This window comes from Narcine bancroftii, chromosome 2 (genome assembly GCF_036971445.1).
Source record: "Narcine bancroftii isolate sNarBan1 chromosome 2, sNarBan1.hap1, whole genome shotgun sequence".
Classification (NCBI taxonomy): Eukaryota; Metazoa; Chordata; class Chondrichthyes; order Torpediniformes; family Narcinidae; genus Narcine; species Narcine bancroftii.
In genome coordinates this window covers 97,491,764-97,510,236 of record NC_091470.1, presented here as the reverse complement: position 1 = coordinate 97,510,236, position 18,473 = coordinate 97,491,764, and the positions used below count along the sequence as shown (strand labels likewise).

General features: G+C 47.7%; 1 protein-coding gene across 1 annotated transcript in view; it reads left to right on the top strand.

The window, feature by feature from the left end:
- bmp1a (bone morphogenetic protein 1a) overlaps positions 1-18,473 on the top strand; it is a 141,725-nt gene that overhangs the window by 70,854 nt on the left and 52,398 nt on the right. The window contains exon 8 of the mRNA XM_069915513.1: positions 1,698-1,822. Coding sequence (XP_069771614.1) covers positions 1,698-1,822 — 125 coding nt within the window. The remainder of the gene's footprint in view (positions 1-1,697; positions 1,823-18,473) is intronic.

Below are 18,473 nucleotides of genomic sequence, written 5' to 3'. Positions count from 1 at the left end.
CGTCACTAGTGGGGTGCGGACCTCACTGGGTGACATCATCAGAAGGGGTGACAGCAAAATTTTTGTGCAGTGTTTCAACAGAAATTTATTATAAAAATATCCCTGCAGTTAGTTTTTACAACAAAAACATTTTTCGTAAGCCTAGCAAACATGTACAAGGCTAAAACTTGACGATCATTTACTTTTTGAACCTTTTACTGCGCTCCAGACAGAGTTGTCCTTACAATGATGCTTCGAACCATGTGGTTTCGTCTTCACGCACTACAAGCCTGCGCTGTTGTTTTCATCGCTGCTGTGTGTATAATATTGTAATTTAAAGGTGTGATTTAAATTTTGCTGGTTGTTTATCTCACTCCTATTGCCATTACATTCAGCGATCTACAGGAATTATGATCTACAAGTAAGATTAGTACAAAAAACATTAAGGATTTTGCATGGTCTGGTACGGCAGGAGGTCCATGGTGGGGGGGTGGGGGGGGGGTGGTGGTGACACCATGAGTTACCGCACTGGGTGACACCAACCCACTGGCACTGGGAGCTCCGAAGGGCAGGTGGCTGGGACCTAGATGGGCTTAAAAAAAACTCTCCAATGAGCATAAATAATGCATGTCCAAATATTGAAAGAACAGCTTTAAGGCGTTAATGCAGAGCCGAAGGTAAACCTGGGAGGGTGTTTCTCTGTGACTCAGTCCCACAGACTGAAAGAGTTTCATAACATGAACAGAGCGTTCTTTTGTGTAATTATAAATGCATGTTACATATTGATGACCAATAACTGGCTTGAGGGCACCAAGAAGACAGCTGATATTTATCATCCAGCTTCTCAGATTTTAATTTAATCTCAATTCACCTCGAAAAGAGCACGAGCTGGTGATTTCCACAAATGCAGAGTGAATGAAAATGTTGCAAGAAAGTTCCCCTTTGGAGCCCCCTTCAACAAGTCGAGCAGCTGTGAGCATAAAGGCAGTTTTGGAAATGGATTCTCAGAAACTTGTTGACTCAGTCACTTTACAGCTTTGTTCGGGAAGAACGATGCAAGCTGATGGGCTTCGCTTCCTCCAAATGTCATTCTCTCTCTCTCCTCAGTTCCCACCTGTCAATCACTGTCTCGCAGATGCCCTTGGTCATTCCCACTGGCACCCATTTGCCGTAAAAGGGCGGCACGCTTGGCGTGGCGGCTAGTTCGCAGCACTAGTGATCAGGACCCTGGTTTGAATCCGGTGCTGTCTGTAGGGGTTTGTATGTTCTCTCCCACCCTCCCCTCCCCGCCCTGTATCTGTGTGGGTTTTCCCTCGGGGGCTCCAGTTTCTTTCTTCTGTTCAAAACCGTACTGGGGGTTGTAGGCTGTAATGGGGCAGCACAGGCTCATGGGTGGAATGGCCTGTTACTCATTTAAATTAGAAAAAAAAATTAAAAATGTAAATTTTAAAAGTTTATAAATTTAAAAATCCCAACAACTCCTGCGGCCAGCCCCCTTCTTCCCATTAGTTACTCTAAGTCCCACCCAACCCTCTCTCTCTCTCCTTCCAACTCCGTTGGAAAGTTAATCATTGCAAAAAGTCAATGTTCAGTGCTTGATTTAGACAGGCCCAGTTTGGTGTCAAGAATCCCCCCCCCCCCCCCCCCTTCCCCTGTCTATTTGCATTAGCTCTGGAGGAATAAATTGGTGTTGACAGATGGATTGCTTTTCTATTTAGGGGCATTTTTCTTGACACCATCCTACCTCGGTTCGACGAGAATGGCGTCCGACCCCCAATAGGACAACGAACACGACTGAGCAAGGGTGACATCAGCCAGGCTCGCAAGTTGTACAGGTGTCCAGGTAAGGTGGGCTAGTTGCAAGTTTGGACTGTGGGTCAGTCACAAGCACATTGCTAACAAACTGAGCAGTTCCAAGATTTCTTTATTGATTCAAGATTATTTCATTGTTATGTTATAAAACAGAAAATGTGATATTACACAAAATTTCCTTTAGTCTATGGTAAGGCAGATAAAAATTCGCTATCAGCAGATATTGCCCAGCCAGAGAAAGAGAAGCAAAAGAGAGTTCGCTCCCACCCTACCCCCCCCACTACCCCAGTCACTGAGTGTCCGTGAATTCGCCTCCAGTGCTCCCACAGCCTCTGTCCAAGCCATCAGCGACCTGAGCTTCAGGTGCACTCCTGCAGCACCCTCCGTACCCCCTCATGTCCCGGTTCTGATATCTGGTAACCCCTCCAGCCAGTCTCGAGCCAGTCACCAGCAGCCCGCAGCCTGGCGTGAGTCCTTTGTCCACAGGTGCCAGCAGACCATGGCCGATGTGGAGGTTTCTTGCCTCAGGCAGCCGGCTGCCTGTGTGCCCCTTTCTGGTCCTCTGCCGTGGTCACTGTCCCTTGGGTCATCTCCTCTGCTACCCCTCCTTAAATTGGAGGGGGAGGTGATCGCCCCATTTTCTGGGGCCCACACCAGTCTTCTGCTGCTGATCACAGGCGCCGCCGTCTTGGACCCAGACACCACGGACGTGGGATTTTAAAATAAGCCACTGTTGTCTCCATTTATAGGCCATTTAAAGCCAATGGAGCTGACAGCAGTCGGACGGGTGGAGCACTGTGAACTCGCTCTCCACACCAACGGCAGCACTGCCATTTTTTCACGTAATAAAACAGATGTAATATTACACAAAGAAGTATTAGGTAATAGCTCGTTTAAAAAGTACATATTGATAGAGGTGGAGAGCAAGTTGAAGTATCAGCTGTTAATCCTGTCTAGAGACCTACTGCAAACTTAATGGGCCAAATGTTTGTTTTGTGAGCTGAAATGAATGCAAAAGAGACTTCCCTATTTCAACAGAGCCCTTCTATGTAACATCAAAAACGTCTGATAAATGTAATGGATTGTTTTTGAAGACTGTGACCAGGGCAGGCAGCTGTTGGCCACTCAGTGGGGACCTTGGCCAGTGCTCTGGACTGCCTTTGACTTCCCTGAGGAAGCATCAGTAACCTGAGCTCCGCTTGTCAAAGTTCAAAACTTGCTGAACCTTCAACTGCTGCGATAAATCACACACTGAGGAACTGTCTGCACAGTTGAGATAGGGTGATGTTAAGCTACAACTCTTGTGTGCCAAAACACACCAAGAATAAAACTGAGGTATGTTCGTTCTCTTCACCTCCAAGAAGAGGCTGGTGCTTCTCCAATTCTTCAGGTGTCACTCTGGACAGAAATTTCAACAAGATTTGGTTAAAGAACCCCGATTTGGTTAGAGAACCCCTCTCCCTTCCTGCACCCTTTTTTCCCCCTTGATATATGAGATATCCCTACTTTGGCCTCGTTATGGGGCACCGATCCGAATCACTGAATGATCATTGCCTGATGCACCGAGTCCCTCTAGCTTGGCCTGATATTCCACTGGCTGCAGCTTTTCTGTTTCTTCCTTACAGTTAAACCTTCCACCAAATTTCTGTCACTCCTGTGTAAACCGCACTGGAAGATGATTGGCAGTGAGAGCCACAAATCGTTCTCCTGCCGTCCGCTTCCCTAGCAGTTTGCGGACAATAAATGCAGTCTCTACCACTGTCAGCCTGATTAGATCAGGCAACGCGTGCCAAGAACTGAAGCTGGCTTCTGAGCTCCCTATTCCCCCACTTGGTGAAAGGCTGGTTTCTCATCGCAATGGAGCTGATGATAGATTGGAATGAAAAGCTGAAATCATTTCTCTCTGCAGTTCCTTGCCATTGTGAAGAGCGTTCGGCATGTGGTGTTAGTGAGGGAGCATCTCATTGCACAAGATCCTGACGTCTCATAATAGAAGCCAGCTGTGCTTGTCATCTCCGAGTGAATCAGTGTCCGCTGAGAATCTTTTCTCCTTTGACACACTAATTTTTCACTTCGTGTCAGCATCCTTTCCTTCTGTGTCTTCAAAGCATCCACTTAGTAAAATTCTTCTTCCATTTATCTGGATGACGCGACACAGTTTAGATGACGCACAGTTGTACTAAGTGTTACTAAGTAAAATCAGTTTCTTGTTATTTCTTGGCTCAGCTATCTTGTGTCTGGGTCAAAACATTGTGAATTCAAGTTCTCTTGCAGGGCCATAAATACATCTAATATGTTGACCATTAAAATAGACAGTAAAATCCCCATTCAAGCAACCAGCAAATTCACTTCTCCGGCATCTACAAATTCCCATAGGTGCTGGATGCCAGAGGGTGTACCGTAGTCACTGAACACTAGAAGGAAACACAAAAGCCCGCAGACGCTGTGATTGTAGTTAAAACACAGAGATCCTGGAGGAACTCAGCCGGTCTCACAGCGTCCATAGGAGGTAAAGATATATTATCGACATTTTGGGCCTGAGTCCTTCTTCCCCAGAGATGCTGGAGTACTCAGCCGGTCTTGCAGCGTCCACAGGAGGTGAAGATATATTATCAACGTTTCGGGCCTGAGTCTTTCTTCCACAGAGATCCTGGAGGAACTCAGCCAGTCTTGCAGCGTCCACAGGAGGTAAAGATATATTACCGACGTTTCAGGCCTGAGCCCTTCTTCCACAGAGATCCTGGAGGTGGCCGGTCTCGCAGCGTCCACAGGAGGTGAAGATATATTACCGACGTTTCAGGCTTGAGCCCTTCTTCCACAGAGATCCTGGAGGAACTCAGCTGGTCTCGCAGTGTCCACAGGAGGTAAAGATATATCACCAACGTTCCGGGCCTGAGTCCTTCTTCAACAGTGATGCCGGAGAAACTCGGCTGGTCTCACAGTGTCCACAGGAGGTAAAGATATATTACTGATGTTTTGGCCCGAGTCCTTCTTCCACAGAGGTGCTGGAGTTACACAGCCAGTCTCGCAGCGTCCACAGGAGGTGAAGATATATTACCGACGTTTCGGGCCTGAGTCTTTCTTCCACAGAGATCCTGGAGGAACTCAGCCGGTCTTGCAGCGTCCACAGGAGGTGAAGATATATTACCGACGTTTCGGGCCTGAGTCTTTCTTCCACAGAGATCCTGGAGGAACTCAGCCAGTCTTGCAGCGTCCACAAGAGGTAAAGATATATTACCGACGTTTCAGGCCTGAGCCCTTCTTCCACAGAGATCCTGGAGGAACTCAGCCGGTCTCGCAGTGTCCATAGGAGGTAAAGATATATCACCAACGTTCCGGGCCTGAGTCCTTCTTCCGCAGAGATACTGGAGGAACTCAGCTGGTCTCGCAGCATCCACAGGAGGTGAAGATATATCACCGACGTTTCGGGCCTGAGTCCTTCTTCCACAGAGATGCTGGAGTTACACAGCCGGTCTCACAGTGTCCACAGAAGGTGAAGATATATCTCCAACGTTTTGGGCCTGAGTCCTTCTTCCACAGAGATCCTGGAGTTACACAGCCGGTCTCGCAGCGTCCACAGGAGGTGAAGTTATATTACCGATGTTTCGGGCCTGAGTCCTTCTTCCACAGAGATCCTGGAGGTGGCCGGTCTCGCAGCGTCCACAGGAGGTAAAGATATATTACCGAACTTTCGGGCCTGAGCCGTTCTTCCACAGAAATGCTGGAGGAACTCAGGTGGTCTCACAGTGTCCACAGGAAGTAAAGATATATTACGGATGTTTTGGGCCTGAGCCCTTCTTCAAGGTGTGACGTCTTCCTTTTCTTTGCTTATATCCATAACGCTATCTTTATCTCCTGTAGACGTTGTGAAACTGGCTGAGGTCCTCCAGCATCTCTGTTTTTAGTAGAACAGAACAATATAGAAAAAGACCTTTGAGCCCACACTGAGACAATGCTGGCCATTTTTACCTTGATGCCGACTCAACGCAGTTGATACTCCACATATTCCTTTCAACCCTCCCCCCCCACCCCACCCCCGCTTCCCTTCACCAGATTCTTCCAGTTATGTTCACACTAACTGAAATTTAAAAGAGGCCCACTAACCCACCAACATGCACATTTTGAAATCCACGCAATCACAGAGAAAACATGCAAACTCCATTCAGGTCAGGATCGACCTTGAGTCAATAAAAGCACAAAGTGCTGGAGAAACTCAGCTGATCAAACAGTGTCCTTTATGTAGCAAAGGTAAAGCACTGTACATAACACTCCTTTCCAGTAAATCCCCTTTCCAGTTTTTCCAGTTCTCCCCCCTCCACCCACCCAGCCAACCCTCCTGCCCCTGATCGCTGCTGTCCCCTCCCTACCTCACCCCCCCCCCCCATCCGTTTGTTTGGACACCTGCCTTGAGCCTAAGTGCTTTCAAGCTGCCTTGTAAAATGGGGTTAAGCAGGCAATTTGCATGGTTAGTGCCCCACTCACAAGGCAGCTTGAAAGGGTTCAATCCAGTCAGCGCGGTCCAAATCCATCCAGATCCCTGCCCTACTTCAGAGGTTGTCAGGGAACCCAGTTAAACTTACCCAGGATGCATCCATTGGAGGCTTGAACTGGAAAATTGTGGAGTGGCGAAATAAATTTCAAGCCCGAAACATCACAGGGAAACACCGGCTGAAGTGTCTGCGGTGATCGGGGGGAGAGAGGGGTCGCTGCCAGGGCCAGGGGTGGAGAAGGGTGGGGTGGAGAGGTCACTGCCGCAAGGGGGAGAAACAGGGGCCACAATCGGGGGGAGTGATGTCACTACATTGGGGGAGAGGTCGATGTCACGGGGAGGGGTTGGGGTGGTGCCATGATCAGTGGGACAGGGGTAGGCTGCGGTGTGGGAGAGAGGAGAGGAGAGGGGTCAGCTGCCGAGGGGGAGAGAGAGGAGAGAGGTCACTGCTGACGTAGGGGAGAGAGGAGAGGGGTCATGGCTGCTGTGGGGGAGAGAATAGAGGGGTCGCTACTGTGGAGTAGAGAGGAGAGGGGTCATGGTTGCCGCGAGGAAGAGAGGAGAGGGGTCGCGGTTGCCGCGGGGTGAGAGTAGAGGGGTCACAGCTGTCGCAGGGGAGAGAGGAGAGGTGTCGTGGCCGCGGGGGAGAGAGGAAAAGGGTCGCGGTTGCTGCGGGGGAGAGACTAGAGGGGTTGTAGCTGCCACAGGGGAGATGGGAGAGCTGTTGTGGCAGCAGGGGAGAGAGGAGAGGGGTTGCGGCTGCCGCAGGGTAGAGTGGAGAACGGTCGCTACCATGGGGCAGAGAGGAGAGGGGTCGCGGCTGCACAGGAGAGGGGTCGGCTGCTGTGAGGAAAAGTAGAGAGGGATTGGCCGCTGCGGGGGAGAGAGGAGAGGGGTTGACACCGTGGGGGAGAGTAGAGGGGCCACTGCCGTGTGGAAGAGAGGAGAGGGGTCAACTGTTACAGGGAGAGAGGAGAGGGGTCGCTGCTGCACTGGAGAGAGGAGAGGGGTCGGTGTTATGGGGGAGGGAGGAGAGAGTTCGGCTGCCCTGGGGGAAAAAGAAGAAGGGTCGCCTGCCATGGGGGAGAGAGGAGAGGGGTTGGCTACCACGGGGGAGAGAGGAGAAGGGTCGGCTGCCACAGGGGAGAGAGGAGAGGGGTCGGCTGCCACAGGGGGAGAGAGGAGAGGAGTCGACTGCCACGGAGGAGAGAGGAGATGGGTCACTACCACGGGAGAGGGAGGAGAGGGGCCGGCTGCTGCAGGGGCAGAGGGAGCACAATTGACGGTGGGAGGGAGACTGACAGCTGGTGGGGGGGGACGAGGGAGACTAGTTTGCGTGATGCGTCACTTACTACATCATCGTGGGGGTGAGATCCCCCAGGTTAGTGATTTAATGGGTTTATTCCCCCCTCAGCTTAAAAGGTGCTGGAGGCACCTATGCCCCACTAATTGCACCGGGTACTGCAGCTTAAAGGCTCCTCCTGTAACACCTCCATGCCATCAGCAGTAATGTCTCAGGACTTTGTTTGTGTGAGGAACGTTTGAATTAATGTTAAAAGTTGCACAATTTGAAGAGGTTGTTTAGCTTCAGATTTATTGTTGGAGTGCATACGTGATATCACGTCAGCGGACGTGGCAGAATTATCATTCATTGATAGAGCAAAAAATAACTCTATATAGCGTAAACATGTAAACAATAAAGAAATGTGTAAAACTGTAAAATATGCCATACAGTTAACGTAGCGGTTAGTGCATCAGCGACCAGTACTGGAGTTCAAATCCACACTAACATCTACTGTGATGAAATGCTTTGAGAGGCTGGCCATGGCTAGATTTAATACGTACCGAAGCAAAAGTTTGGACCCACTGCATGAAGACGTGGAAAACACCTCCCCCTGGCAGAACTTTTTAAAGCCCGTATAAAAGTTTCAAAATTATTTTAAAAACTGTGGATTGTATTGCTGAAGTACTTTCCTAGTAACTACGAGAAAAACTAAGACTCAAACTACGAAAAAAAACCAGCCACTAAACAATGAACTCCAACGGAGGAATCTCGGCTGACCCTATCAATGCAACCTGTTGACTCAATTTCTCTACAGCCTCGACCGCAACACCAGTTCTAGTGGTAAGGTGTATACAACACCAGTGCCGACTTTGTGTGCAGTCGCGCAAGATGGTACCGGTGTGCAGCATCAACCCACTCCCGACCAGGAAGATCAACTGCACATGCGCGAAAGTTCGAGCATACACACATCACATACGGCAGCTCTTTATCGATTACAGCTTGGCCTTCAACACCATTATTCCCTCAGTGCTGGTCAAGAAGCTACAAACCCTGGATCTCTGCACCCCACTTCTGCAACTGGATCCTTGACTTCCTCACTGGAAGACCACAGTCAGTACGAATTTGGAAATAATCTCTCCTCCTCACTGACTAATCAATACAGGCTCACCCCAAGTATACGTGATTAGCCCACTATTCACTCTACGCCCATGACTGTGCCCAGGCACAATTCCAATGCTATCAACAAATTTGCCAATGACACCATGGATTTCGGCAGAATCACAGACGGCAATGAATTAGTTAGATCAGCTCTTTGAGAGATGGCACAACCTTGTGCTCAACATTAGCAAAAACCAAGGAGATAATTGTGGGTGTCAGGAGGAACTCAGGAGAACATGACCCAGTCCTCATCGAGGGCTCAGCAGTGGAGAGGGTCAAGAACTTCAAATTCTTGGTGCCAACATTTCTGAGGATCTGTCCTGGAACCTTCATGTTGATGCAATCATGAAGAAGGCTCACCAGCGGCTAGACTTGGTGAGGAGTTTGAGGCAATTCAGTACGTCACTAAAGACTCTCAAGAACTTCTATCGGTGGACCATGGAGAGCATTCTGGCTGGTTGCATCACTGCCTGGTATGGAGATGCCAACTCTCAGGACAAGAATAAATTCCAGAGGGTTGTTAACTCGACCTGCGACATCACAGGCACCAGACTTCACTCCATCAAGGACATCGGCATGAGGCAGTGTCTTTAAAAAAGCAGCCTCTCTGCTCAAAGACCCCCCCCCCCCCACCACCACCCAGATTGTGCCATCTCTGCTACCATTGGGGAAAAGGTACAAGGGCCTAAAAACGAGCACTCAGCGGCACAAGGACAACTTCTTCCCCTCCACTATCAGATTCCTGAATGATCAAAGACACTGCCTCACTTTGACTTTTCATGCACTATTTTTATTTATTGTTGTGAGGTGATGTTTTTTTAATGAATGTTTACACTGTGACACTGCCGCAAAACAGCGAATTTTGTAACTTGTTCATGACAATAAATTCTAATTGTGTTCTCCGTGACTCCTCTGATACCTCCCACCCTTCAAAGCGTACTGGGGTTGTAGATCAATTGGGTGTAATCGGGCAGCATGGCCTTGTAGGTCAGAAGGGCCTGTTACCGTGCTGGGTGTTGTTAGGTCTGCTTTGTTCATGAATGAGTGAGACAAACACCAGGCTGAGTCGAAATCAGGGTTCTTTGTTCTTTATTACCGGATTGTAACACTTGCGACTAACAAGTTAGTCGGAGAATGCATTCTGCCGTTATCAGCAAAATGGTGATTTTTTATACCCTTGGATACATGCTTAGAACATCATCATATCATTACTTGTCCAATGGCTAAAACTGTTGCTATCCTTTCCCTGCTAGCTTCCTGCCTCTCAATCCATCAATGTCTCTCTTAAACTGTTGCTATCCTTTCCCTGCTAGCTTCCTGCCTCTCAATCCATCAATGTCTCTCTTATCTTGTAAGTACAAGGATGCATTCTGTTACTCCTTAGTACTGGGTGACTCCTTCTCCGGTCCCATCTCATGATGTTTTACCTAACAGGAGTACAAGGACACCTCCCCTTCTTGTTACTGCCCTGTACAGGGTAACTCCCTACACATTCCCATCTCATGATGTTTTACCTTACAGTGTCTAAATTAAACTGACTGTGCAACACTGAGAGAAAAGATCAATGAAGTGCAAAAGTGAGAGTCCTTAAAGGAGTCTCTGATCGAGTTTGTGGTTGAGGAGTCTGGTGGTGGAGGGGGAGCAGCTGTTCCTGAACTTGATGGTGCGAGTCTTGTAGCACCAATACCTTTCCTGATGGCAGCAGCGGGAACAGAGTGTGTGCTGGGTGGTGTGGAATCCTTGATGATTGCTGCTGCTCTCCGATGGCAGCGTTTCCCATAGATGGTGGGGAGGGTTATGACTATGATGTCCTGGGCTGTGTCCACTACCTTTTGCAGAGCTTTACAATCAGGGGTATTGGTGTCCCTATACTAGACATGTGATGCAGTTGGTCAGCACACTTTCTGTGGATATTTACCAGGGTTTCCAGTGTCCTACCAACCTCCGCAAACTCCTGAGGAAGAAGAGGTACTGACGTGATTTTTTCATGATACCATTAGTGTGTTGGGTCCAGGAAAGATCCTCCAAAATAGTGACTCCCAAGAACTTAAATTTCCTCACCCTCTCCACCAGATCTCCCAACAATGACTGGATCGTTTTCCCTTCCTGAAATCAGTTCATTGGTTTTGGTGACATTGAGTAATAGGCTGACTCATCGCCCCTTTTTATACAACTCACCACTATGGTATCATCAGCGAATTTGTAGATGGTGTTGTTGTTGTACCGAGCCACACAGTCGTAGGTGTAGAGTGGGGGGGTAAGAATGCTGTCATGTGATGCTCCGGTACTGATGGAGATTGTGGAGGAGATGTTCTTACCGATCCTCACTGATTGTGGTCTGGAGATGAGGAAATCCAGGATCCAATTGCATACTGGAGAGTTGCAGCCCAGGTCTTGGAGTTTTGACGGGATGATAAAGAGCATCCTGATGTCCGCATCTTCGCTGTCCAAGTTTTCCAGGGCTTTGTGTAGAGCCAGTGAGATGGCATCCTCCAAAGAACTGTTGCTACGAAAGGCAAATCGGAACAGATCTATATCGGCACTCAGACAAGAGCTGATATCCTTTAACACCAGCTTTTCAAAATGTTTCATCACTGTAGATGTGAATGTCACTGGTCGGTAGTCATTTAGGCAGGTTACTAGAATCTCCTTGGGCACCAGTGCGATTGAGGCCAGTTTGAAACAGGTGGGTACCAGGCCCTGCCAGAGTGCGATGTTGATGATATCCGTGAATACGTTGGCAAGAGAAAGTGAAACACGTTTCAGTAGGGGACGAATGAACAAAATCTCATTGGATTTAGAATAGTTATTGAAGAACAAGAGGAATAATCTTGTTAATATACTTTGCTACAGAGGGCTGCCTTCAATGATGAGTTAGGAACAATGCAAATTCCTTAAAGATGAATAGTTTGCATATATATTTACATGAGAGGAAAAGCTGGAGGTCTTCAGTGATAGAGGGTAAATGAGGTAATAAAAACGTTTTGGATGTCATAGAGGATCATCGTTGAAAGCAGAAAGTATAGGGGTAATTTAAAATAGAAGAATGGCTTTGCAGCTAACGTAAAGGAAAGCTGGAAGTCTTTTATATGGACGTACAAAAGACTAGTCAAGAGAAAAGTGGTATTGATTAAATCCAAGTCAGTATAGAATTGGCAGTCCTTGTACCTTTTCTTTGGTGCACCTCTGTCACGGTGGCCAGTGGAGAGCTCGCCATGTAACATGATCTTGGGAAGGCGATGGTCCTCCATTCTGGAGACGTGACCCACCCAGCGCAGCTGGATCTTCAGCAGCGTGGACTCGATGCTGTCGACCTCTGCCATCTCGAGTACTTCGACGTTAGGGATGAAAGCGCTCCAATGGATGTTGAGGATGGAGCGGAGACAACGCTGGTGGAAGCGTTCTAAAGAGCCGTAGGTGATGCCGGTAGAGGACCCATGATTCGGAGCCGAACAGGAGTGTGGGTATGACAACAGCTCTGTATACGCTTATCTTTGTGAGGTTTTTCAGTTGGTTGTTTTTCCAGACTCTTTTGTGTAGTCTTCCAAAGGCGCTATTTGGTGCCTGCCACATTGACCACCGCCAGTGGGCTGATATCGCCTCAAACCATGCATCTTGGCGCCTCACAGTTTGGCGGGCAGCAACCTCCTTTGAAGAAGACCGCAGAGCTCACCTCACTGACAAAAGGCAAAGGAGGAAAAACCCAACACCCAACCCCAACCAACCAATTTTCCCCTGCAGCCGCTGCAACCGTGTCTGCCTGTCCCGCATCGGACTTGTCAGCCACAAACGAGCCTGCAGCTGACGTGGACTTTTACCCCCTCCATAAATCTTCGTCCGCGAAGCCAAGCCAAAGAAAAAATAGAATTGGAAAAGACAAATTGTGTTTGATTACCTTGGATCAATTTGAATAATCCTTGGAGATATTTGCTGAAGGTGTGTGGTTGATATTCTGTTATCTCAACTTCAGAGAAAGATTTGGAAAATGCCACTAAATAGAAGCAGCCAAATTGAAAAATCGAGGGAGTCAATATATTTAAGAGAGTTTGACAGTTTTTTCAATATTACAGGAATTAAGAAATATATAGGGTGAGTGCAGGAAAGTGGGGAAGATCCATAAAGTCATTGCAGACAGGTCCTACTCTTGCATCTGATTCCGATTTATTGTCCGAGTACATACATGAAATTGCATGAGATTCTTTTTTCTGCAGGCGCGGCAGATTTAACAGTAGTTGGTAGAGCAAATCAAAACTGTAAACATGTAAACAGAGAACTATAACAGATAACAAATGTAAACAAACTGCAATACAGAGAGAACAAAAAGAAAATCTATAAAGTGCACAAGAGTCCTTAAATGCGTCTCAATTTGAGTTTGAGGGGTCTGATGGTGGAGGGGTACCAGTTGTTCCTGAACCTGGTGGTGCCAGTCTTGTGACACCTGCACCTCTTTCCTGATGGCAGCAGCGAGAACAGAGAGTGTGCTGGATGGTGAGGATCTTTGACGATTGCCGTTGCTCTCCGACGGCAGCGCTCCCCACAGATGTATTCAATAGTGGGGAGGGTTTTGCCTGTGATGATCCTGGGCTGTGTCCACTACCATTTGGAGGGCTGTATGCTCAGGGGTATTGGTGTTTCCCATCACCAGACCTTGATGCAGCTGGTCGGCACCTTTTCCACCACCCCTCTGTAAAAATTTGCAGGGTTTCTGATATTACACCAAACCTCCGCAAAACCATTTCTAATGATCTTATTTTCATCATTTTTTTTTTTACTTGTTCTGTTTTGGAGTTTGATGTACTCCAATCATTTGTTGTGCTTTTAAAAAATATGATTCTTCTCCCACCCTTTAATGAAGAACAGATGAGGATTAGATTATAAAATATGACTCTAGAATCAGAGATCAGAGCAGTCATGAGGGGCGAAGGCGTTTGAAAGACAATATACTCAGTAAAGCAGCAGATGGTAGTTTCTAATCAGTTAGTCATCTTGGGTTCAAATCAAATCAAATTTTCATTGCTTCTTGGCAAATGAGAGTTGAAAAACAACAAGGCTCAATCATCCTTCCCCTTACCAAGTAAAACAAATCTCACGTGGATGTGAACTGCAGGAATATGTATAAATGACAGGTAAAGTAAAATGATAATCCGTGAGGTGGAGAGGACTGCAAAAAAAAATTGGAAGAGACCAGCGACATGTCATTTCCGCAGTGCTTTCTCCAGAAGTCCACTCGGCTGTGATGGGTGAATCTCTGGCCAAATGAAGCAACAATCAGTGCACTGGAGCAAATCAGAAGGTCAAACAGCATCAGTGGGAGAAAAAGCATGGTTAATATTTCGGACCGGAGGCCCTCATCAAGGCTCAGTTCTTTTGAGACATGCAGCACGGTAACAGGCCCATTTCAGCCCACGAGCCCATGCCGTCCTGTGGACTTACACCCCGCGGTACGTTTTGCAGGGTAGGAGGAAACCCACACAGACACAGGTAGAACATACAAACCCAGATCGCTGACGCTGTAACAGTGTCATGCTAACCGTGCCGCCCCTCATGATTGGCTGAATGTACTTCGATGCTATGCATTTCTAGGACTGTATGATTCTATTGGTCTTGTGATGCCTTAGAATTACTCAAGAGGGAAAGACTGGGTCAGCATTTTGGTTAATATGGAAGTGTCGACCAGAATATTCAGGTTGTCTTCAGCACCAGTGTCCAAGACCTGCATTTAATTTACTTGCATTCCAAATCCAGATGTGATTTTAATCCATGAGGAAGACATTGATAATTTTTTTTTAAATTTTTTGCTTTAATGTTTCCCCTTTGCCTTTTCTAACACCTGCCACTGTAGTTAAGGATCTCAGCGGGCAATCTGGAGAAGACATTGACCTGAGGCTAAGTTTCTCGAACTGGTTGCGAGAATCTGGTGGCGGGACTTGCATGCATGCTTTCCCCTCCGAGGAGACATCTGATTTTCACTCAGGGCTTCTCTGTGCGCCTGGGGAGCAGGTGGTGAGTTCTCTTCAAGTTGGTGGCAGGAATCCACAGCCTTGAGTTGGATGAATGAATTAATGGCATCCGGATGCTGCAATTATTATCGCTGTCTCTGGAAGCACTGATGTTTCACTTGAATAGCATCAGAAATTCTCAGAAGTACAGGGATTTCTTTGTAAAAGGAATGCGGTGGAACATGCGGTTAGAATTAAGCTAGCTTGTCCATTGATTGTCTTCCAGTCTACTGCTGCCATCAGGAAAGAGGTGCAGGTGTCACAAGACTGGCACCACCAGGTTCAGGAACAACTGCTACCCCTCCACCATCAGACCCCTCAAACTCAAATTGAGATGCATTTAAGGACTCTTGTGCACTTTATTGATTTTCTTTTTGTTCTCTCGATAAAGCTTTGTAACAAATGAATACTGCAAATTGAAGAAGCAGGCATTAAGCAGCCAGGAAGTACGGCCTGGTTCCAGGTTCATCAGGTTGCATCTCTTCACACACTCACCCTGTATTAACAAGGCACAAACAAACATTTAAAGGGTAAACCTCTTCTTAGTCCCAAGGTATTGAAGGTGGCCTGTGGTATACCTCAAGTCAAGTTCAAGTTTATCAAGCCAAGTTTATTATCATCTGATTGTACAAGTACAACCCGATGAAACAGCGTTTTCCAGTCCTCGGTGCAAAACGTGGAGACACACAACCAGACATAACACACATTCAGGACAAGTATTCATATATACAATTAAATTAATGTTGTATTGTGAATATGAGAGCCTGGGATGGTCAGTGTGAACAGTTCCTTTGGGTGTTCGGCATTCTCACTGCCCGTGGGAAGAAGCTGTTCCTCAGCCTGGTGGTGCTGGCTCTGATCCTCCTGGATCTCTTCCCCGATGGGAGCAGCTGGAAGATGCTGTGTGCAGGGGGGTGGAAGGGGTCCTCAATGATTTTGTGAGCCCTCTTCAGACAATGAACCAGTCAGATCTCATCGATGGAGGGGAGGGAGGCTCCAGTGATCCTTTTGCCATTCTTATGGTCCTGTGAATTGACCTCAGATCCAATTTCTCAGCAGCAACTGCACAGCACTGATGCAGCTGACCAGGACACTCTCGATAAAGCTCCTGTAGAAGGTTGACTTAATGGTGGCCGGTAGCCTTTCCCACTTCAGTCTTTTCAGGAAGGTGCAATTGCTGTTGCACCTTCCTGACAAGTGAGGAGATGTCGAATGTCTACAATAGGCCACCAGTTAAGGAATTTGCTGCTCTCCATTCTTTCTATTACAGAGTTGTTCATGTGTAGTGGAGGGTAGTCATTCCTGGTCCACCTGAGTCTTGTTACTCTTGCACCATTTCACAAGATTTTCCACCTCTTCTCTCCAGAGCAACTCATCGTTGTTCCTGACGAAGCCGACGACTGTTGTGTCACCTGCAAAACTTGATGACCCTGTTGGAGCTGGATCAGGTGATGCAGTTGCAGACCAGCAGTGTGAACAGGAGTGGGCTGAGCACACAGCCCCAGGGTGTGGCAGTGTTCAGCGTGATGGTGCTTGACATTCTGCTAATGTCATCTGGTTGTACATATAGAGAATATAATACATCCTGATTAAACAGTATATCTCTGGATCATGGTGTGCACAGACACACAATACATCCTACACACAAACAGCATATACGCATAGCGAACCTAAATATCTATTTATTTATTTATTTAGCTATCTATTTATTTATTTATTTTAATATACATATATATCTTTGGCTTGGCTTCGCGGATGAAGATTAATGGAGGGGTAATGTCCACGTCAGCTGCAGGCTCGTTTGTGGCTGACAAGTCCGATGCGGGACAGGCAGACACAGTTGCTGCGGTTGCAGTGGAAAATTGGTTGGTTGGGGTTGGGTGTTGGGTTTTTCCTCCTTTGTCTTTTGTCAGTGAGGTGGGCTCTGCAGTCTTCTTCAAAGGAGGTTGCTGCCCGCCGAACTGTGAAGTGCCAAGATGCATGGTTTGAGGCGGTGGTCAATGTGGCAGGCACCAAGAGATTTCTTTAGGCAGTCCTTGTACCTCTTCTTTGGTGCTCCTCTGTCTCGGTGGCCAGTGGAGAACTCGCCATATAACATGATCTTGGGAAGGCGATGGTCCTCCATTCTGGAGACGTGACCTACCCAGCGCAGTTGGATCTTCAGCAGCGTGGATTCGATGTTGTCAGACTCTGCCATCTCGAGTACTTCGATGTTGGTGATGAAGTCGCTCCAATGAATGTTGAGGATGGAGTGGAGACAACATTGGTGGAAGCGTTCTAGGAGCCGTAGGTGATGCCGGTAGAGGACCCATGATTCGGAGCTGAACAGGAGTGTGGGTATGACAACGGCTCTGTATACGCTAATCTTTGTGAGATTTTTCAGTTGGTTGTTTTTCCAGACTCTTTTGTGTAGTCTTCCAAAGGCGTTATTTGCCTTGGCGAATCTGTTATCTATCTCGTTGTTGATCCTTGCATCCAATGAAATGGTGCAGCCGAGATAGGTAAACTGGTTGACCGTTTTGAGTTTTGTGTGCCCGATGGAGATGTGGGGGGTGGCTGGTAGTCATGGTGGGGAGCTGGCTGATGGCGGACCTCCGTTTTCTTCAGGCTGACTTCCAGGCCAAACATTTTGGCAGTTTCCGCAAAACAGGACGTCAAGCACTGAAGAGCTGGCTCTGAATGGGCAACTAAAGCGGCATCATCTGCAAAGAGTAGTTCACGGACAAGTTGCTCTTGTGTCTTGGTGTGAGCTTGCAGGCGCCTCAGATTGAAGAGACTGCCATCTGTGCGGTACCTGATGTAAACAGCGTCTTCATTGTTGAGGTCTTTCATGGCTTGTTTCAGCATCATGCTGAAGAAGATCGAAAAGAGGGTTGGTGCGAGAACGCAGCCTTGCTTCACGCCATTGTATCTGACCCGACCTTGTTGGTTTTCGTGCAGTTGGATAACCATGTTGAGGAACTTTGGGGGGCATCCGAGGCGCTCTAGATTTGCCAAAGCCCTTTCCTACTCACGGTGTCGAAGGCTTTGGTGAGGTCAACAAAGGTGATGTAGAGTCCTTTGTTTTGTTCTCTGCATTTTTCTTGGAGCTGTCTGAGGGCAAAGACCATGTCAGTAGTTCCTCTGTTTGCGCGAAATCCGCACTGTGATTCTGGGAGAACTTTTTCAGCGACACTAGGTATTATTCTATTTAGGAGAATCCTAGCGAAGATTTTGCCTGCAATGGAGAGCAGCGTGATTCCCCTGTAGTTTGAGCAGTCTGATTTCTAGCCTTTGTTTTTGTGTGTGTATATATATATATATATATATATATATATATATATCTATACCATAAATATACTTGTGTAATAGTCAAATATTTTGGACCACTTTTGGGGGCAAAAAGGAGGGGGGGTCAACTTTTGACCTCATGGGTACCTGCGTTGTTCAAGGCATCAGGAGCTTGGATGGCCAGGACTGGGCGGTAAGTTTATGGTCAGTAGCTCAGACGGGTAGGCGGCCATAACCTGGATCCATGGTCGGGAGTTCAGATGGCTGGGCGTGGGGGGGGGTGAAGATCCATGATCAGGTTCCGATGGGTGGGCATGGCGGGGGAGGATCCACGATGGGGAATTCCGATGGGTGGACACCTGTGTTGAGGATCCACGGTTGGGAGTTCCAAAGGGCAGGCATTGGGGGGGTGGGGTGAGGATTCATGGTGGGGAGTTCCGATGGGCAGTCAGCGAGGGCAAGGATCTGCGGTTGGAGCATC